The sequence below is a fragment of the Camellia sinensis genome, chromosome 13, assembly GCF_055761805.1.
Source record: "Camellia sinensis isolate YWXY chromosome 13, ASM5576180v1, whole genome shotgun sequence".
NCBI classification, from domain to species: domain Eukaryota; kingdom Viridiplantae; phylum Streptophyta; class Magnoliopsida; order Ericales; family Theaceae; genus Camellia; species Camellia sinensis.
The window spans coordinates 26,968,553-26,989,697 of NC_138973.1; the positions used below are offsets into that span (position 1 = coordinate 26,968,553).

General features: G+C 35.2%; 2 protein-coding genes across 5 annotated transcripts; one reads left to right on the top strand and one right to left on the bottom strand.

Annotated features, from left to right (window-relative positions):
- The first annotated feature begins 4,154 nt into the window (after positions 1-4,154).
- On the top strand, positions 4,155-8,800 carry LOC114319211 (Translation initiation factor SUI1 family protein). Of its 3 annotated transcripts, none has more exons than XR_014348571.1 (8): positions 4,231-4,607; positions 4,718-4,807; positions 5,526-5,590; positions 6,589-6,670; positions 6,781-6,848; positions 6,933-7,016; positions 7,188-7,368; positions 8,430-8,800. XR_014348571.1 is itself a non-coding variant. In XM_028266219.2 (7 exons), the coding sequence occupies exons 1-7, from the start codon at positions 4,460-4,462 to the stop codon at positions 8,484-8,486; spliced, it is 594 nt and encodes a 197-aa protein (XP_028122020.1). In that variant the 5' UTR covers positions 4,155-4,459; the 3' UTR covers positions 8,487-8,800. The 3 variants fall into 3 exon arrangements, 1 of the variants encoding a protein (XP_028122020.1); XR_014348572.1 differs by having other exon boundaries at positions 7,272-7,368; XM_028266219.2 differs by lacking the exon at positions 7,188-7,368 and having other exon boundaries at positions 4,155-4,607.
- A 485-nt stretch (positions 8,801-9,285) lies between these two features.
- Positions 9,286-19,773, bottom strand: LOC114319210 (putative uncharacterized protein YDL057W). Of its 2 annotated transcripts, XM_028266217.2 has the most exons (7): positions 19,372-19,773; positions 17,651-17,769; positions 14,235-14,317; positions 12,247-12,368; positions 11,061-11,225; positions 10,671-10,764; positions 9,286-9,917 (listed from the first exon to the last, which is right to left on the bottom strand). In XM_028266217.2, the coding sequence occupies exons 1-7, from the start codon at positions 19,421-19,423 to the stop codon at positions 9,668-9,670; spliced, it is 885 nt and encodes a 294-aa protein (XP_028122018.2). In that variant the 5' UTR covers positions 19,424-19,773; the 3' UTR covers positions 9,286-9,667. The 2 variants fall into 2 exon arrangements, with proteins under 2 accessions (XP_028122018.2, XP_028122019.2); XM_028266218.2 differs by lacking the exon at positions 11,061-11,225 and having other exon boundaries at positions 19,372-19,685.
- Between the last annotated feature and the right edge of the window lie 1,372 nt (positions 19,774-21,145).

A 21,145-nucleotide genomic window follows, 5' to 3' on the forward strand; every position in this document is an offset into this window, starting at 1 on the left:
GTACATGCTAGTATATTAAATTTTTAAAATTATGTCACATTATCTATTAATATACTAGTTAATATATTAATTGATACATATAATATTATTTTTCGATATGTATTAAACATGTTTGTCTATGGACAAAAAAAAAAAAAAAAAATCTTCTCAAAAGTTCTTGTACTATATACTTTTATAAGCGATATAGTTTTAATTGTAAATTGATGTTGATACTTGCATATGGTGAGAATGGAAAGGCTAGGCCCTTTCAAGCGCTTTTTAGCAATTGAGCACTTTGAATTTGTAGTTGCTTTAGTTTTGCTTCGAGATGCCCAAATTAAAGTTTTTATTCTTTGTGTTGGCATTTGAATTGATAAATTTAACTTCTATCAGCATTCTCTCATGGGGTGAACATTGAAATGAGTTTTTATTTTCATTTAAAAACTTGGTTAAAAAAACACAAAAAGTTCTTAAAGGAGCAAAGACATAGGACACTTTTTTTTGTTATTGTTTGGCAAAGTCAACATCAAGCATTTTTAGATCACTTTTTTTTTCTTTTTCTTTTTTTTTTATCAACAAAAAAAAAAAATTCATTAACAGCATAAAATTAAAGGTACAGGAAGCTAGCATGCATCGAGAGAGATTCGAAAAGTTCAAATTATCCCTCCTATTGCTATTCGCATCCATACAACCAACCCCTTAGTCTCACGATTTTTTTAAACAAAAAAAGTTAAGGACTTAACTAAAAAATAGAATACAAGAATCCCCACAAAATCAGCCCACAAAACCCAAAGCCAAATCCAAAACCCAACACCAAATCCAAAGTTGTTTCACTCCCAATGCCCACCTGCTATTTTTAAAACTAATACTTTCCCGCCCACTTTTAAAACTAAAGCTTTTCATCTGTGCTGCTTCAACTCCCAACGCCCACCTACTACACTCCCACGCCTGACAACACCCAACGCCCACCTGCTACTACTGCTAAATCTTTTCACCTACCTATTGCACGCTCCTCTGCACCTACCGAGGATGTTCTCTGGAACATCTCCATGGCTGGAAAAACTCCCTTGCCTGACGTCTGCAAGCTGTTATACTCCCAATGCCCAGCCAAGACCCACTTGCTGCTACACTCCCAATGCCCAGCCAAGACCCACGCCGAACAACACTCTGCCATAGCATCAAAAGCAAGCCTGCTACACCCACTGACAACACCTAAGGCCACACCTCACCTATGCTGTTGAACCGACCGAGAAAACTCCATAGCCACCCATCTGAACACAGCTTGATCACCACACCAAGACCCACTTCCACGATCGGAAACTTCTTTTCTGATTCAAAACTCCGAGCACTCAATGCATCCGAACACACCCAAGGCCGATCAACCCAAACAACCCAAACACTCCTACGGTCGAAACACTGCCATCTCCACTTCTCCACTCCTATGGTCGAAACAACCCAAACACCGAAAACACACCACACATCTGGACGGCGTTCACCCCTCAAACTCCGATATGCATAGAAGTGCTCGAATGAAATCTTACACAGATCTAGATCATCTTTGACACTAATGCTTTCCCCCGACCAAAACACCGAAACAGCTCTATAGATCTGAACGGAGAACACCCCTCAAACTTCCATTCGCAAAGAAGCGCCCGAATGAACAACCTAACTAGATTTGGGTCGTCCTCTTTGCCGACCCGGTGAACATCCAAAACGTTCACCAAAACACCCCAAAAAACCGAGCAAAATCTACGGCAGCCCGCACAGCACCGGTGGGAAAATAATGGGGCAATCAAGTTTATTAAACGGAAAACTAACAACCAAACACAATAAAAGAACTGGGCCAGCCGACCACCATAGCCAAAAGCGGCGGCCGGCCGGCCCCAAAGTGAGGCTTGAGAAGGAGGTTTTTAGAGAGAGAGAGAGAGAGAGATAAAACAAAAGAAGATAACAAAACAAGTTTTATAGTGTACCAGAATTCCACATCACTATGCAACATGAAATTGTACAAATCCAATGGCCTTTCATCTAATGCTCTTTCCTTACAGTTTTGGGTAGGAATCATGTATTGCCATAAGTAGCATTGCATTCAATTGAATTTAACATTCAAAGAGTGTGTCATATGGACAAGGACCTTCCCTTTTTTAGAGCACTTAATAGAAGTTTACTTTGGGCTTTCTAAAAGTTGAATTGTTAATCATGATTAGACATCATTCACCATATGGGGGATGTAGATTGAAATTTCAAAATATATATAGTTCACAAACGTTCATAACTAATAATGTGGCATTTTGGCAAGTATTAAAAAAGTCAATTTTTTAACTTTTTGACTTTTTTAAGTTATATCATCTCTCTCTTTTTTTATATTAAAAAGTCAAAAAGTCACAAAAAATCAAAAAATTAACATTTTACTAACTTCCCAAAACACTATAATAACAACAATAATAACAATAACTATATATATATATATATATGAATTTCAATTTTTTTTTTTTTTATAAATAATAAGGGAAGTTAAACAACAGTACAGATTAAAAAATGAGAGGGTTACACAATTTCAACCTTGTCAGTCAATAGAATGGACCTTAATAAAATAGGAAAATTTTCATAAATCTTCAAGTCTTTCACTTGATTTTTTCTCATATGAGTACAGGCTTCTACACACTGATTACTTCTCAAAAAATATGCTGGATAATGTAGTCCATTCGCGAGGTAAGGAATTTGATCATTCAAAACGATCAAGATAGATCTAGCAGATGGTAAATTATTCAATAATCATCTACCAATAATAAATCCAAAGGTCTTATGACAAGTGGTTGTAATTAAAATAAAAAAAAAAACAAAGAACAAAAAATTAGCTTTTGCAAATGAATATGGTGAATGTATATATATATATATAAATATATATGAGGCGTTTAACTGTTTGAGGTTGGTCTTTTCTTTATGATTTTGTCTTTTTATTTTAAATAATTTACTAATGGTGACCTATATGTTGAGTGAATGTTTTTTTGTAATTATGCAAACATTCTTGATCAATTATAAAACATAAATATTTTATTTTTTGACAAATTACAAATACACTCATAAAGTTTGTTTAAAATATGAATCAGTCTTATAATATTAGAATTTACAATTATCGTTTGTTATAAATTTTAATTTAGCACAGTATTCAAGGAAAAAAAACTATTTTCCTATGCAATAATAAATTATTAAAATTGTTTATTGAAAAATATTTGTCATATCATTAAAAATTATTAATTGACTTATTGATTTATTTATTAACAAAAGCGTTAATTGAAAAATACTTTTCTTATCATTAAAAATTATTAAATTATTTAATAATTTACTTATTAATAAAATTGATCATTTGTTATACGAGTATGATTTATGTATTAATAAAATTAGTCATTTGTATATATATGTATTTTCTTTTGTTTCTTTATTAGTTTAGTGACTTGTCTTAGTAATTTTTTTTAGATAGGAGAATTATCTTAATATTTGTTTTATATTTATCTGTTGAGAAAAGTTATACACCATAATTTTTTTATAAATTCGGAAGAAATGTTAAAAACTCATAAATTTACCAAAAATGATATGTTAATAGAATTGGGGTCGACATTATTAGATGTATAACAAATTAAAAAATATACATATTATACCACATAATTCTATCATATATATAATGATTTATTCTATTCAATTACATATAACAATACTTTAATTTTAAAAAAAAATTCAAAACATTAAATTTAAACATACTATAATAATACCCCGTGCCATGCACCGGTATGTGTAAACTAGTATATATATATATATATTTACCATCATATGTCACAGTTTTAGTCAAAGTTTATCACCTGCTTTGAAACTCATGACTATTTTATTGTTAAAAAAACATATCTTCTCATACACTTGTAGGTAGAGCCGCAAATGAGTTGAGTCGAGTCGAATTTTAATGTATTTATGCTATTTATTAAGATTTTAACAAACTCGAACACAATAAAAATTTAATGAATCGGACTTGAGCTGAGTAGTTTATTAAAAATTTAACGAGTTCAAACTTAAACTCAAATGCAAAAAAACACTTAATGAATCAAGTTCGAACGAACGCTTACCGAACTGCACTCGAATCTGTTGACAAATAATTTTCTTCATTTACAACCATAGGTGATTGGAAAAGAGATACAATAAAATAAAGCATTGGCCTTGCAGTAAGCTATAGAAGACCAAATCGGATAATTAGGTTGGGCTAGATCAAAGGCCCATCTAATTCAAACTCTGTTTACGTTCAGATGAATTTGGGCTTGGTTCGGGCCATGGCCCTAATAAATCAGATCCGTTCGACCTAGAAGTCGGAATCAGAGATTTCTTTTCCGAATTCTCACGCTCACAGGAAAAAGCAAATCTCGGAAAATCAATTCCTTCTTCTTCGCTTGATCTATACCTATTGAGAGAGAGAGACAAAGAGAAGAGAAGAGGAATGGCTGAGAAACCCCAACCAGTTCAAGTTCTGTACTGTCGTGTTTGTACTCTACCCGCTGAGTACTGCGAATTTGGTCCCGATTTCGAGAAATGCAAACCCTGGTTGATCGCCAACGCCCCTGACCTCTATCCCAATCTCCTTCAAGGTTAATTCGTACCGATCAATCCAATCTTTCTCTTCTCTTATATATTTTTTGGGTTTTTCTTTCTTTTTTTTTTTTTTAAAAAAAAATAATATTGTTATTGATGTGATTAGAGGGAAATGAGAAAGATGTGGAGAAGGTGTCTGAACAGCTTCAATCGGCTGGACTGTCTTCTGGTGGTCGCACTGGAGCTCATCCTTCTGGTAAATTTGACTTCAGTTTCTGTTTGTTTGCTGAGAAATTATGGTAGAGAGGATAAAAATCAAATCTTTTTTGTTGGGTTAAAAGGGATAGGAAAATTTATACCCGAATTGACTGATCAAAATTTTGAGAAAAACTAAAATCAAGTTTTTGCTTTCATGACACTGGTTATTTTTAAACTGTTATTGATATCAGTATTTATTGCACAATTCATATCAGTGTAGGAGATTGACAACCCTTGACTTTGATTTTTAGTAAATTAAGAGTTTATTTTATTGGCATATTGTGCTACTCAAGAATGATTATTAGTACTGATAATCTGTATAGAAGGGTTGCGTTCAAATTGTTTTTGTGGCTATTTTTTAGTGTCATTCAAACCACATGAATTTACCACCCGAGTATCGTAGCTTGGTTGTGTGGGCTTACTCCCATGTCGATGTGGTTTGTTTACGACATGAGCTTCAGTCTCTGGGTTGAGACTCTTGCCCATTAATGGGCTGGTGGAGCTGAGGTCAGATTATGGCTCAAGCCTGTCTTGAGGGAGCACTTGTGGATTTCTGTGTGCGGTATTCCTGCATTGCGCCCCTCCTGTTCGACTTTCCAAAGGGTAGAGTCTCCTATGGTCACACTCAGCGAGGGTTGCCACACACTGAATGCCCCTTTCTACTCTTTTTGTCTTCAAACTTTATGCATTTTTGTCATGCTGCCTTTATATTTCAGGGGAACCGTCATCATCTAAGCAAGAAGAAGTTAAACGCCTTCCTGGTGGAAAAGTAAAGAAGAAAGTAAGACCATATGCCCTTGCCCTTCATTCATTTTTTTTTTCTCTTTTGGTTTCAATTTTTATTCAGTCTCATAGAATGTAAAAATTTTGTTCTGCTAGCTAATTGATTTTAGGCTTTATTCATGCACAAGGCCAAGATTAGGAACTGTCTGTATTAAGGTTAAGGGGCTCCCAGCCCCGTTCGTTATTTAGTTCTTTAACCTAGGAGGTGATGCATGTAAAAGACAGATATCTGAAGGCAAGGGTCCAAATGAGAGATGGGCCCAACGACGTGTTCCAGTGCACATGTCTTTGTTGCTGGGAATCAGTTATTATACCATTGAAGTGGGCTAATATCTCCTGTAGTGCCTTCATGTATCCTTGCTGCTTGTATGTGTGGTAAATAATATGAAAATTTTCATAGATTTGGGATCATTTAGGATTAGGAGGGCCACTTAGGGTAATCTATCTATTTTCTAAAGACTTCAGATCATGTTGCATTGTTTTTATTGAATTTGATTAAACTTCCATGTCTTCTTCAATTCTTGAAGAAGTTTGTTGAACTACTGATTTAGTAAATTAGTGGTATGATTTTTAAGTGAGTTTGTCATTTTAGATGGTCCAAACCAATACCCATTCAGTCAAGTCCCATATATGAAGTCTTACCTCCCCTTCCACTCAATTTTTTCAGAATTTATTTGATGTCTAATTTTAGGCCTCATTTGAAAGCTAGTAGAAAAATTGCTTGCAACAAGGAAATAACAATGACTGGATTTTGGATGTATAGACATAGATAGCGTGTTCATGTAAATGTTGTCAGTCAGAGTGCTGAGATCTATTGCCCACTTCTGTGGTCAAGAAGAGGTATTTATTTACATTGTTGAGTTCAAAATTACTGTATGGTGGCGGTGGCACTTGCTGCCATGGGTTTTCTATCTGTTAATGCTGTACTTTAGATTATTTGGCGGCATACATGGATATAGTTGTGGAGGAATAATCCCTAAGCAATACATTTTGTAGGACAAGCAAGAAGTTGTTATTGAAAAGATTACACGTAACAAGCGCAAATGTATCACTATTGTGAAAGGACTGGACCTCTTTGGTGAGTCATTCTTTCGCTATTCTATTGTACCTGTGGATTCAAAAGTTTTCATATATGATGTGGCAGTTGATTACGTTACAACGTATCTAACTTTTGGGAATATTGTTCAGGTATCAAACTTAGTGATGCTTCAAAAAAGCTTGGGAAAAAGTTTGCCACTGGAGCATCTGTTGTCAAGGTTAGAAGAGATACTTTTAATATATTGGAAAGAAAATATAGCTTTTTTTTTTTTTGTAAATAATTTTGGAATGGTTCATTCCAGGGGCCAACTGAGAAGGAGCAAATTGATGTGCAAGGAGATATCTTTATGGACATCGTGGAGTTCATCACAGAAACTTGGCCTGATGTAATATTCTTACTGTGTTATGTATATATAGATATTCATATTTCCTTAAAAAATTTCAAATTTTGTTTTTAGTGAAAATGATACAACGAAACTATGTTTTGATAGGATTGATTCTGAAATTGTATTTATCCCAAGCTTTACCAAGTTACTTAATTATCCTTGCTCAAATAGTATTGTTTAAGGGTGAGTAGCGGATATACCGTCCGCTTAACCCGAACTGATCTGCTGCATTTTGGACGGATGCATGATGACCAGCGGACGGTTGCGGATTGATTTTTTTCTATTCGCCTAGTTTTGAACGGATGGCGGATTTGAGGTTCCTTTAGTCGCAACCGAACCGTGAGCACCCTTGGTAATTTGTAATGTTTTGTGTTTTTAATTTGTTTAGTTATTTTATTTGTGTTTTCAATTGAAAAAGAGTTTAAATATTTTGTTGAATATATTCTGTTGAAAAAGAGTTTTCAACTTGAATATATTTTTTGAATTGAAAAAAATAAATGTATTATTTATCTATATTTTTTTATTTTTAAATCTAACTCTAAAATAATAAATAAAAAAGATGATATATGCTGGTTAGTTTTTGTTTTCAAAAATAGATATAGATGTAACAATATAGAGTCATAAAATCTTTACTACTATTCTGTTCATGGTTTTGGTAGTTTGAATTGTTTTTATATTTTAAAAATCACAGATTGTAATACTTTATGTGAATGAGGCATGCTGTGATTGTAATATATGGATGAGGCATGCAGTGATTGTAATATTCTAAAGTTTTAAACTTTCTTTCTTTGGATGAAGTATGCAATGATTGTAATATTTTTTTAAGTTATTGACTGTAATAATTTTTTTTTTTTTTTGAGAAAATGCATAAGTTGAATTATGTTAAAAATTTATAAAATTTTAAACTACCAAACCGATTCGCATCCATCCGTCAATCCGCTCAATCCACATCCGCCGGATTGGCGGATAGATGGCGGATTGGAGGTTCCGTGACTGCAACTGACCCTCGTCCGCCCCTAGTATTGTTTGTCGTGTGGAGAAATAACATATATGTTTTAATTACCATGTTTTGTGTATCGGCATAGTTCCTTATATCAAATCAAATGATTCAATTGATTATATATTGCTAAAAGGTAACCCTTTCCATTGGAAATTAATCATCTACTTTTTTTTTTTTGAACTACCATTGTTGAAAGCGATTGAGTTCAATATGATGAATGGAAGTTACTTAAATTAGTGGTTTGTGATCGAACTAGGTTTGTGCTGCTTTAGGTACATTAATTAGCTTGTGATGGACCCATTAGAGTATTGCATCACTTAAAAGTGGTATTCTCATGTCAATTAGAATGACAATTTTCACAAAGACAATACTTTCTCTGTGTGCTAACATGTACTCTTGCTCTGACATTTCAGGTGCCAGAAACTGCTATATACTTCATCGAGGATGGAAGGAAGCTTCCAGCTGCTTGATTCTAAAATTTGCAAATGGAAACTGGTGCTGATTTTTGGACGTCTATCAGCAGAAAGAATAGCTAATACCATATCAGGAAAAGGCTTAGAGTTTTTGCTTTCCTTTTCAAAAGAATTCAATTATTGATATTAGGGCTTTAGATATGAAATCTAAAGTCCAGTGATTCTCTACCTTCGTTTGTCTTGGTTTATTGTGTTATATAGACAGTGTCCTTTCTGCTGAAATGCTAAAGGGCCCTAATGAAATATGAGCATTTCTAGTCTGGTGTAGTCCTGAAGTTTCTGCTCTATTATGCCATTTCTAGTTTGTGAAAGTAAGCTTTGAAGCCAGTTTGGTGTTAGCTTTAGTATTCTGCGATTGTTATACATGAAGCTATGGGCTTGTTTGGTGCTATTTTCTGCAAGCAGAAAATTGATAATTGGAAAGCAGATATTATAAACATCCCTCCCCCAAATATCTTTGTAACCTTCAAATTCGTAGGAAGGAATTAGTTCCAAGGAAAAGGGGACTTGGTATGTTTGAGGACAAATCTGTGTTACTGATTTTATACTTCTATGAAACTTGGTATGTTTGAGGGCAAATCTGTGTTACTTTATAATTACACATCATAGTGGCTTGAGATTCTCATCCCCCTTGAGATCTTTAGAACAGAGAGACAAAGGATTTCGGAGAGTGGATCTTGCAAACCTAAACGAAAGAGTAACAAAATCAAGAACATAAAATTTTCATGTTCCCAGAACTAACTATAGTTTCATGATTATAGGGGAAATGATGAAAGAAATCAATCAACATGAGTAGTTTTGTACACAAGTCCGTTCCTTGAACAGTTGAATGTGAAGAGTAGTTCTTTGTACGAAAGTCTCTTTCTTGAACAGTTCAATGTGAAGAATGAACGTAAAATGTAGGGCACCAACTTGTCCACTATAAATGTACATTTTTGCTAATCTGAACCTAAATTTTGTAACCCACATGACAAAACAAAATTACAAATCCAAATCCAGAATGGGTAGGCCACAGAAATATCTTTTGCAGCTTGGTCTGTTGGCAGCTCCGAATTTGTAGCAATGAAATCAACATCAAATGTTGCCATAGAACCTCTTTAAGCCACCTCAGAATATTCCAATACTTATTTCCTCCGGTTGTGCAGCAGGTTCTTCATTTCTACCAACATTGATAAGAATCAGAATCGCGAATGGATGAATTTGTTTCTCGTGAATGGAAGTAGTAATTGTGGAGGTGTATCTATATCTTGCGGCGGATTAACTGTAATGAAGTCGAAAACTATTGAAGCTAATTCATCTTGATGTGAAGTGTATTCATGATCTGCTCCTTCTATGATGTGTAATTTGTGATTAGATATGTACTTGTTGAATTCCTTCGCATCTTCAAAAGGTACCATTTCATCGGCAGAACCATGAACTGTCAAAACCCTGCAAGTCATAACAAAATCATCAAAAGCCAACACTGCAATTTCAAATCAAATATCATTTGGCAAGCCAAAAACACACAATCAAGCTCTAATTACTTTCAATGCTTGGGCCTTTGTTCTTGCAGTATCTAAATGCCTCCCCCTTGGGGGGGGAACCCGGGTTATGGCTTACGAGTTTTTGCCATGTCACTTGGAATGGATATCGTTCCAGTACAGGAAATGGGAACAAAACGAGGTACACTACATTCTCTAACATGTGGTATGATAGTGTTAGGGTCATATAGATGACACTACTAGAATTCAAGAGACTATTAAATATAATAGCAATTACATTTTATTAGTTAGACATATAGCTATAAATTAATCATGTGAAAACACAATTGTAGAACTACCATGGCCCATTTGTTTTATATTTGGTCACGCAAAAATACCATTCTCTCTAGATTTTATTTCCTTATATTTGATTTTTTTGCTCCTATAAGGAACTTCTAAGAAAATATAATGGATAAAAAAAATTAGGATTACTTTAGAATGCTGAATTTTCTGTTTTGAAACAAAAGTGTACAATATGTTTCAGAGCATGCGTTCCAAAACATAAATCGCTATAGTATTAGCCTTTTTTGGATAGCACTGAGTTTTTGACTCCCTAGTAGGTATTGAAAAAGGCCTAGGCCGCCAAAGAGAGAGAGAGAGAGAGAGCAAGCGAGAAGGAAAATACATAAATATTAAATATATAATTAATTACAATCCTAACCTGCAGGAATTGGGTATCAATAGGCATGCTGCATGTGTATCGGTTGTTAGGCGGTCCATCAAACTTTCTTCAGTCACCCGATAATCTACTTTTCCTGCAAAAATAGAAAGATAACAACCAACTAAATTGCTAACGACAACTGAAAATAATCCTGCTATCTACTTTAGTACTAAGGCTTTAGGAGGACGATGAGAATTGTTGGAATTCATAAAGTATGTACTCTTAAATTTTGAAAGAAGCAAGAAAGTCTGACATAACAACTAAGTTTTAATTAACAAGAAATTTATCAGAAAGATAAAGAAAAATAATGTGCAACAGTCACTACATAACAGAGGAATAATCACAATGTTAAGGACAAAACAGATAGACTGATTTCATTTCAAAGCTTACCCTTTCTGTTCTTAACATCAATGAATCCATTTTGCTTGATTCTTTCTAAAAAGTTTTTACCCAAGCGACCTTCAATGCCTCTCTTCAAATTGAAGCGGCCAGAAATATTAACAACTTTACAAACATCATTATATGTCGAAGCATACAATAGCACCACATTTCCTCCTGAAAAAAGTTCATTTCAGCAATATTGTGCATTCAAGAAAAATAATACAAAAAAAAATAATCATTATTTGTTTGAAGCAATCTTAAAATAGCCACACACAAAAATACTAAGAAATATGCAAAGCAACAGAGTATCTATGGATTCCAAAGCAATTGACTGCATTCCCATGGGCTAGTGTCACAGGCTATGTTACATGGACTCTTCAATATAAATCAAGTACACGTGTCACAAGCTATGTTGAATGGGTCCAATCCCCAGATATGCACCCTCACTCGACACTTGTACCAAAGTCAAATGTAACACAGGTCACAGGATAACTACAAGCTTTCCCAGATAAGGAACCTAGTGTGATTGTTCTGTGAAGATTGATGCTTTTTAGTAAAACATCCTTAAAAGATCATTATAACCAATAGCAAATAACCAATAAAACATAGCTATTTCCTAAACTCAATCATTTTCACGTAAGTTTTTCATCCCTTACAATATATTCTCCAAAATAGTTCTCATAATTTCAAATTTTATTAATTTAAGGACTCATGCTTCCTAAAGAAATTGTACTGAAAACACAGAGCCAGTTTAATGGTTTTGAAATCTCTATTTATATCATTTTAGGAATCAAGATAACATCCTAAATTCCAGTAAGCAATTTTCTCATTCGCTTTTCTTTTTTTTTTTCTTTTTTTCTTTTTTTTTAAAACAATTTTGTAGATATTAAAATTTACCACCAAAATGTAACCATAAGTAAGATCAGTGAAGCCATATATAACGAGAACAATTTACTAGTAAATTGCAAACTGCAGATAACTCAGTGTGAATCCAAATTTGTGAGTGACATTGAAATTTACTCTCAACTACATCAGGTTTTCAAATTCTTCACATAATTCCAACAAACTAACAGAACATTCCCCTCTCCCAGGCTCAAACAAAAAACAAAACAAAAACAAATGAAAGGAAAAAAGGAAAAAAAAGGTTCTAAATTTGATTCCATAAAATGGACCTAGATAACATAGAGCAACATACCTTTACTATGTCCAATAATTGCAACTATAGCACGTTTCTCCCCACAAAAGTATTGGACTACAGCACGTAAATCATCAACTTCTCTATGATAGCTACCATACCGAAACATGCCCTCACTCTCCCTGGATGTCAGGAATACAAGATGTCCTTATCAATATTTTTATTAAACTCGAGTAATTCACATGTTTCAGAGGTAACTTCAAGGATGAAGCACTCCTACCTTAACTTTAGTAATAAACACATGCATCAAATTGGAGATAATTCTCAATTAAACAGGCACCACATGCATCCAAGGTGAAAGGGCTGTCTAAAGCCATCCAGTGTCTAACAGAGAGAGAGAAAGAGAGAGGCTTCTGTGTTTTCATCATTACTTATGATCCTCTAACTGAACATATCTAAAAGAGGCTAGTAGTGGTTGGTACGAAGTCATTCTCGCATGGAATGCTAGGCAGTCAGGAAACATGTTGGAGTAAGTGTTGTCAACAATATAGAGTTAATAGAATTAGCAGTATAGTATATAAACTGAATGCATTTGTGAGAAGCTAATGGTAGCACCTATGTTACATGGACTCATCTAAATGCATGGAGTACCCATGTCAAACAGCTGCCACTTGGGTAAAGGTATAAAATATGCATCCAACAAATCCAGTTGGACTTACACACAAAGCATGTCCGGTATTTAAGTCTACTAGTAATTGGGCATAAAACATCCTTTTTATTTTCCTTTAGCAACATGGGTGCTTCAAAATGAGAGAAGACCAATCTTTAATGCTCTATGCTACATAAAAATAAAAATAACAAATAACAAATAATAAAAAATAAAAAATAAAAAACCTATCAAATGCAAGATATTAATAAATATGTATATTTAAGTGTGTACAAGTGTCCTTGGATCGGGCCCAAAGGAATTACATTAATAGAACGCTAGGATGCGTAACCACTCCCAACATATGTAGAGAGTCCACGCAACATAGGGTAGCATAAATTGAGTAGATGGTGGGGTGGGGGGGGGGGGGGGGGGGGGGGTTGGGGGAGCCAACAAAGATAATTTGTGCATGTGCAACAATGACTGCAAAATGTACCAGAAAGGAATGACTTGTTTGAAGTTGAAGGTGCTACAAGAACAACAGGTACGACAAAAAGCTAGTTGAGGAAGAAAATGAGGATTTGTAATCTTATGAAGGATATGGAACTACATAGTACACAGAGCTGCACGGTGAAAAAGGATTCGTGCACTTGATGACATAGTTCCGAATGCTGATAGGGGAGTAAAAAGAGTAGTCGTGTCAAGTGATAGGAAGGAATTTAAAGTTTTTCCAAGAGGCCATTAGACATTTTTCTTCCCCAAAAAATTGTATTCTAAGAAAAATATATTTAATAGAACCACATTGCACTAACAGGATGCCTTCCAAATACATATTCAGAATCAGAGAAGTACAATTATAAAGTACGTGTGGAATTTATTTATTAAAAAAACACCCATATAAGTTCTCTTTTACTGCATGCATCATACATAAAATAAGCAAGAGCCCAACATAGAATCAATTTAACACTAAATCAGGATTCACTTTAATCATATTTCCATACGAGAATCTAGCACTAATATATCCAAAAAATAAAATCTGATATCAAAACTCTTTGTAGTCAATAGGGAATAAAAAAACTTGTATATGAATTTCCAACTTGCAAAATTGAAAATAAATTAATAAAAGGTGTTTTAAGATTAACCAAAACTTTCATGGATGCATGCTAAAATATTTACAGAAACAACAAAAAAGAAAAATAGCTATCCTTCTAATCTGTAATGCACATATAAAAATTATGCATAAAAAAAAAGAATAAAAAAATAAATAATACATATAATACAAACTAAGATATCATAATTTTCAAATTTAACTTCTTATTTTTGTGAAGTCCTCCAGTGCATTTGCAGATCTATTGTTAGTGCTCGTATATAATTCTACTGGATTTCACTCCCAACAACTTACCCATTGCCAGCAAAGTCAAAGCGGAAGGCACTAATTCCTGCTTTCCCTAGAACAGCAGCAAGATTTGCCATAGGAATGCGATCCTGAAAATCATATGTAGAAATTTAATGTATAAAGAGAAATAGAGAATTGTATTATTGATTGATTTATATTGATATCAATTACAATGATTCATGATTCCTATATATAGAAGAGGGTGAGTGTGTAGTAGGTAAGGAGTAGGTGAAGTGGGGGTGGTAGTGGTGTAGTGGGTTAGGTTTAGTAGAGTAGGTGAGGTGGTAGTGGTGTAGTGGGTTAGGTTTAGTGGAGTAGGTTTAAGTGGGTGAAGTAGGTGGAGAGTAGGTGGATTTTAACAGCCCCCGCAAACTCAAGGGGGGATAGGAACTAACCAACTTGAGTTTGGAGAGAGTAACAAAACAAGAAAATACACAAAAATAAAAGAGGATAAGAGACACTGTATGGTCGTGTCAGACCATTGGTGAACACACTGGATGGTGGTGTCATAACGTTGTAGAAGACAGTTTATGGGGTCATGTCGGACCGTTGTAGCAGACAATGTTGTGACAGTTTACAGAGTCTTGCTGGACCCTTGTAGAAACTAACCGGAATCAATGTCGGGACAGTTTACAGAGTCTTGTCGGACCCATGAAGGAGCTAACCGGAATCAATGTCGGGACAGTTTACAGAGTCTTGTCGGACCCATGAAGGAGCTAACCGGAATCAATGTCGGGACAGTTTACAGAGTCTTGTCGGACTCATAAAGGAGCTAACCGGAATCAATGTCGGGACAGTTTACAGAGTCTTGTCGGACCCTTTAAAAGTCGCACCCTCAAAAGGTGTGCCCAATCTTTCAAAAAGCGTGCCATCAAAAGGCGTGCCCAATCCATAAAAAGGCGTGCCATCAAAGGGCGTGCCATCAAAAGGCGCGCCCACTTCATCAAAAGACGTGCCCGACAGAAAGCGTCGAGCCATCAAAAGGGGCGCCTGACACGCGGCGATGCACCTGATTGACAGAGCGCGTGTCGGCCTCGTCGTCTCTGTCTTTATAAACCAAAGCGAAGTCTGAGGCTTGGAAGCATAACAAACCAGTTGAAACCTCTTCGTTCTCTGTAACATTCTGTAACCAACCCTTCTCTGAAACACTCAGCAACCCAAAAACATGGCTTCTTCTTCCCGTTCAGCTACCCAAAACATAGCCTCTTCTTCCCGTGGTCTGCGCACTCTCTTTCCCGACCTCAACGAGTCAACAAGAGAGATAACTGGTGCGGTGGCCTGTGACCCTCAACCAAACACCTCTGGTTTTGCTCCGTTGAACTTTCCGATGCGGTCAGTGGAGCAAAAAATGGCAGTGCAAACGGATATTGAAGCTAATCAGTATACATTGAAGTCCTGTGTTGAAACTATGACTGCGGTCACAAACTTGTCGCACCGGCTGCAGAGTAGGACAAATGAGGTGCAGCAGTTAAACGCCCAACTGGCTCTGCTCCAACGCATGTATAAGGATGCGCGAGCAGAGATAAGTGTGCTAAAGGCGGAAAATAAGGAGCTGAAGCAGAAGGCCACCGTTATGTTCCGATTTGGAGGTCCGCCATATGCTGTAGTGGAGGAGCAGGGTGGAGTGATCTTGCCCAGTGGAGTGGGAAACACGGAGGCAACACCGTCAAGGGCCGCCCAGGACGGAGGCAAGAAGAAAAGACCGGCGGAATAGGCGAAAAAGTGAGGTCGGTGGGTGGCCGTCTGCAGAAAAGAAAACAAATCTTGTGGTGTTGTGGTTTGTGTTGTTGTGGTTGTTGTTTTTTTTTTTTTTTTTTTTTTTGTGTGTTAAAATTGTGATCGGGGTTGATCCCTGAGATGAATAAAAGATGGTTTGGTGTGCAAAGCTATATGGTATGAATGGAATTTGAAAAAGATTAAAAAATAATGTGAAAGAAAAATAAAGAAAGAAATAATAAAAATATATTTGAAATCAAAATGAAAGATGGGGGAAATAAGGAAAGTGGTTTGGAGAAAATAAATAAAAATAATGGATTTTGAAATCAAACGGAGGAGAGAGATGGGACAAGCCCATGTGAGAGAAAGAGGGGAAAAATGATAGCCGATGCACCCAAAAATAATCTAGCTGCTATCCACAGGCGCTTAGGGGAAAGAAATGGTAGCAAGAGACGGCCAACACCATATATGGCTATAGCAAAGAAATGGAGTATCAAGCTCAATGGGTTAGGATTTAGACCAGAGAGTAAAGCCACTGGTCCTGTTGAACACACACCTCCAAGGCTCAAATAATCAAAACATGCTTCACGCATTTCCTTCCTTGCTTGATCAGGAGATGCACAAAACACCTTATACAGGGCTCCAGTCATTCCTCCACCAGTTAAAGGATGACGCATGTTGAAAGTATCACCTATTAATAGTGCTCCAGGAGTAGGGTAAGGAGCAGCTGGCATACTTCTATTGGGCATTGTTCTAATACTTCCCTTATCAATTGCAGCTATAAATGAATCATGCAGCTCAGGTGGAACCTGGGGAGCCACCAGAGGGAAGCAAAGCCGAAGGCTGCTGCAAAGCCGAAGGCTGTAAAAGCGAAAAAGGAAAAGAAGGCTCCGGCTAAGACAAAAGCTGCTGCGCCAAAAGCTAAAGCCGCTGTGAAGCCCAAGCCAGCGGCAAAGGCCAAGCCAGCTGCGAAGCCAAAAGCTGCTGTGAAACCGAAGGCTGCCGTGAAGCTGAAAGCTGCAGTGAAGCTCAAGGCTGTGGCGAAGCCCAAACCAAAGCCGAAGGCGAAGGATCCTAACAAGAGGCAAATGAGCATGGAGGAGAAGCATAGATTGAGTGTTGGGTTGCAGAGTTTGCCCCAGGAAAAGATGCCACAGTTAGTGCAGATTATGAAGAGGAGGAATTCACATTGGCCTCAAGAGAGAGGATTTAGGCAGTGATGGGAAGGTATGTGTAGAAAATAAGCGGAATAGGTTGAGGTCCGGCGGGCGGCCAAGGCGAGGTTGCCGCCCGCCGGTGAAACGAAAAATACTAAGTGCTTAACCTTGCTCTGATACCATGTAGAAATTTAATGTATAAAGAGAAATAGAGAATTGTATTATTGATTGATTTATATTGATATCAATTACAATGATTTATGATTCCTATATATAGAAGAGGGTGAGTGTGTAGTAGGTAAGGAGTAGGTGAAGTGGGGGTGGTAGTGGTGTAGTGGGTTAGGTTTAGTAGAGTAGGTGAGGTGGTAGTGGTGTAGTGGGTTAGGTTTAGTGGAGTAGGTTTAAGTGGGTGAAGTAGGTGGAGAGTAGGTGGATTTTAACATCATAACAAAGGACAATCATCAAAAATAAAAATGAAACAACACCACCGACAGTTGCTATTCTTATTATCTGCCAAATCAAAACACAGCTCCAATTACAATTACCAACCTTTGAGGATCTAAATCCATGGCACAAGATTACAAGTTCTTTAGAACCTGTTTCATGCAATATCCCCACAAGCTTGTCCCCATGGTTGCTCTGTATTATAACTCGCTGCTGTTGAATGACTGTCGAGACGGCAAAAAAAAATGATGCAACGCTTAAATCAAAGAGATTACTATGATGAAAATGTTGTGAAGATTCCCAAAGAAAACAGCATCTGATATACAAATATGAACAAACTGCAAGGCATGTAGAGAGTGAATCCAAAAGGGTTGGATCATTTTAAACAGCTGAATCAAGCAAAAACTAAACCTCTAGATCTCGTAAAGTAATACATTATTGCTATACAATCCAACTAAACAAAGCATTAAACTCCTCTATCCTAAACAAATCTTATATCACTATTCAGCTCTATCAAGAGCTCGAACCTTGGTTAGGTCACACACAGTCATATCTTTTTTCAATCTCCCTCTTGTTCTCAATGCTATTCTCTAAATGGTCTCACGACTCAAGTGCTGGTGCACTCAAACCTCTTCCTGTTACCAAAGCTAAGATTATCAAAAATCTTGAACTAAGCTCAATTGACCCATTGAGTATCACAATCCTTATTTCACTTGACATTTCACATCAGTTCATACTCATTATAATATCGTATATGAAATATCACACCTATTCAGGAAATCAACTATCATAAGATTAATCCTAGCAAAAATCAGTTTCGGATAAATGATTGACAATGACCATATTAATTTGACTATAATGGAACTAAATTGGGATACCAGAGTAAATCAGTCTTAACATGACTAGCCAGCTTTCCTGCACAAATCCTTACTTAAATCCAAGATCCAAACATTGCCTTAGGCTATGTTTGGTTGGAGGATTTTATGAGAAAAATGGAAAGGAAAGGGAAATAGAAAGAAAAGGTGAAAGAATTGATAGGATTCAAATTCCAAGCTATGTTTGGTTGAGTTAGGAAATGGAGAAAGAAAAGGGCCTAAGTGAACCCAAAAGACAAAAAGTGGGATTGTATTTCTCTCTCACTTTCTTTTTCCGGTGTTTTCCATTATAACCAAACAAAAAGTGGGATTGCATTTCTTTTTTCCTTTTCATTTATCTCATCAAATACTCCAACCAAACATAGCCTTAGGCTGTTTTTGGTCATGGATTTGGGAAGAGATTTGGAAATAGAAAGGGAAAAAGTGTGAAACTAGGTGAAAGATATGTATATTTTATTCATATTTCCCCTATCTTTTCCCTTTTCCTTTCCCTTTCCAAATCTCTCCATATACTTGAACCAAACACAGCCTCAAGGAAATACAATAGAAAATATGATGGGATTTAAGAAAACATATTAAGAGCAAAACCATAAAGAATTACACTCCAGAAAAGCTAATTGCTCTTGTTAACTATTCAACAAAAAATTGTCATCTAACAACTTGGTAGAATCAACAACCAAAGCAGACTCTAGAAAGCATTCAGAAAGTTTAAAAAAAAGAAAAGCAATGCCCGATTGATACAATTAAGGATTGAACTAAACATCTAAAAAGAACCAACATTTAATTCTGAAAGCAATGACTCAAACATCCAAAGAATCCCAATAGGGTTGCATTTGGGACAATTCTTTGATGGGTATTGGCAAATATCAACGCTTATATCAATAAAGATTGTTTGAATCATAGCATGATAAAGAATTTTAATTCGTGGTACTAATGTTGGGTGTTTCTCACCTGGGTTTTGTGGGTGATGTTGATCTTCATAGGTCGGACTGAACCGAGACATCTGAAAGTGATTTTGCCCTTTTAAGGTTTCGAAGTTACCTCTGATGGAACTACAAATCGGACACAGTTTTGAGGAAGACAACCTTCACATTTGTCTTCTGCAATACCGGGAAGAGAGACAACAGTGATATCCCTGCTGGTAATTATTTAGTCCAAAATGAACTTTACGAGCTTTATTTTATTTTATTTTTTTATTTTATTTTATTTTTTAGAAAGGCCAATACAATTTAAGAAACTAAAACAGCCTCATCTCGAATTATCCTGAATTATAATTCAGCTGGCACCGCATTCTTCCAAATTCGTTTGCCGGAGCTCCTTTTACTTATTAGTATTATTTTCATTTTTATTTTCAAGATCAATTACACTCACTTGTTAAGAAAATAAAAAATGTTTAAAACCTCATAAATCTTTCATAATCCAATTCACAATAGGCTCTGAGAAGTGGATTGACTTTTTGACTTTTTAATTTTTTAATTTTTTTTATTATTTTAATCTGGAGTTAAAAAGTTTAATTTGGAAAGAATTTTTAGTTTTTTTGAACTTTTTTTGAGAGAAATAATATAATGATTATAAGTTGGATGTAATATTTTGTCTTATTAGGACTAAAAAGTTTATTTTATTTTTTGTGACTATTTTAGCGCCAAACCCACCCAAACTGACTTTCCAAACAATGGCATAATTTGATAAGTGTCTGTTTTTAATTAATTACGCACTTAATGATATGGGACCATCATCCTTGTCATAGCATTATAAATGTACTTGTAAATTGTAGGCATAAAATGTGGATCTCTAATGTTATTATTAAAAAAAATATACATCAAACCCCAATCCCATAAATTTGATATAATTATATTAGAGTTTGTTAATATTTTAATTCAAATAATCCTGTATGTCATTTTTATTAGTAATTCATCAATTTTATAATTTTTTTACATGGAAATATATATAATTTTTACTCAAATTTTGGCTTATAACTACACAATTTACGTTAATTACAGCTAATTTAACATAGTTTTTTTTTAAAAAAAAAATAGTCAGACATAATTATGTCATAATTATAGAATTTATTATATTTTTTAAAACCGCAAATATTAGTATCTATTCTTTTATTGTGGTTTATGTGCATGTGTACCTTCTCATGCTAATGAATGCACCCAAGTCATATAGAGGTCATATAATTAATTAGTTTCTAAGAATATTATTCTGTATAATTAATTATCAGAATGAAAAATACATATGCATAATGGGATTTAGCTTTTTTTTTTTAATTTTTTTTTTCTTTCTCTCCAGTAACTATTTCGATGATTTAAATTGCTCCTTTTGTAAGCTCATGTATAAATTATTTATAATTTTTTTTAATTAATTTGAAAATCATAATCACACAATTAAAAACAAATATAATGAAATTATATAATTAAAATTATTAAATCAATTTCATATTTTTTTGTTGATCGAAATACAAAATTTTATGAAATAAACAATATAAATTCAGTGATGAGTTCACGAGTCCAAACATCACACTTGGAAAGTATACTCTCACTTTCACATTCCTTCAGTAGGACATTTCTCCCTTATGAGCCTCAGGGCACTACCCCTGTCTCAACTACGTTCTAAACCCAACTCACGTACCACTTGAATCGGCAAAGCTTTTCCAAGGATTCCATTACAGATTCCATTACAATTTGAACAACGTAGGGCCATATGCTTCCATTTTTTTGGAGCC

What these genes read in the sequence shown, in the direction of transcription:
- LOC114319211 (XM_028266219.2), top strand. Translation starts at nt 4,460, where the DNA reads ATGGCTGAGAAACCCCAACCAGTTCAAGTTCTGTACTGTCGTGTTTGT. An exon ending in CTATCCCAATCTCCTTCAAG is followed by an intron (nt 4,608 to 4,717) that starts GTTAATTCGTAC and finishes TGATGTGATTAG; the next exon opens with AGGGAAATGAGAAAGATGTG. An exon ending in CTGGAGCATCTGTTGTCAAG is followed by an intron (nt 6,849 to 6,932) that starts GTTAGAAGAGAT and finishes GGTTCATTCCAG; the next exon opens with GGGCCAACTGAGAAGGAGCA.
- LOC114319210 (XM_028266217.2), bottom strand. Translation starts at nt 19,423, where the DNA reads ATGTCTCGGTTCAGTCCGACCTATGAAGATCAACATCACCCACAAAAC. An exon ending in ATGGATTTAGATCCTCAAAG is followed by an intron (nt 14,318 to 17,650) that starts GTTGGTAATTGT and finishes TATGATTTTCAG; the next exon opens with GATCGCATTCCTATGGCAAA. An exon ending in TGATGTTAAGAACAGAAAGG is followed by an intron (nt 10,765 to 11,060) that starts GTAAGCTTTGAA and finishes CTATTTTTGCAG; the next exon opens with GAAAAGTAGATTATCGGGTG.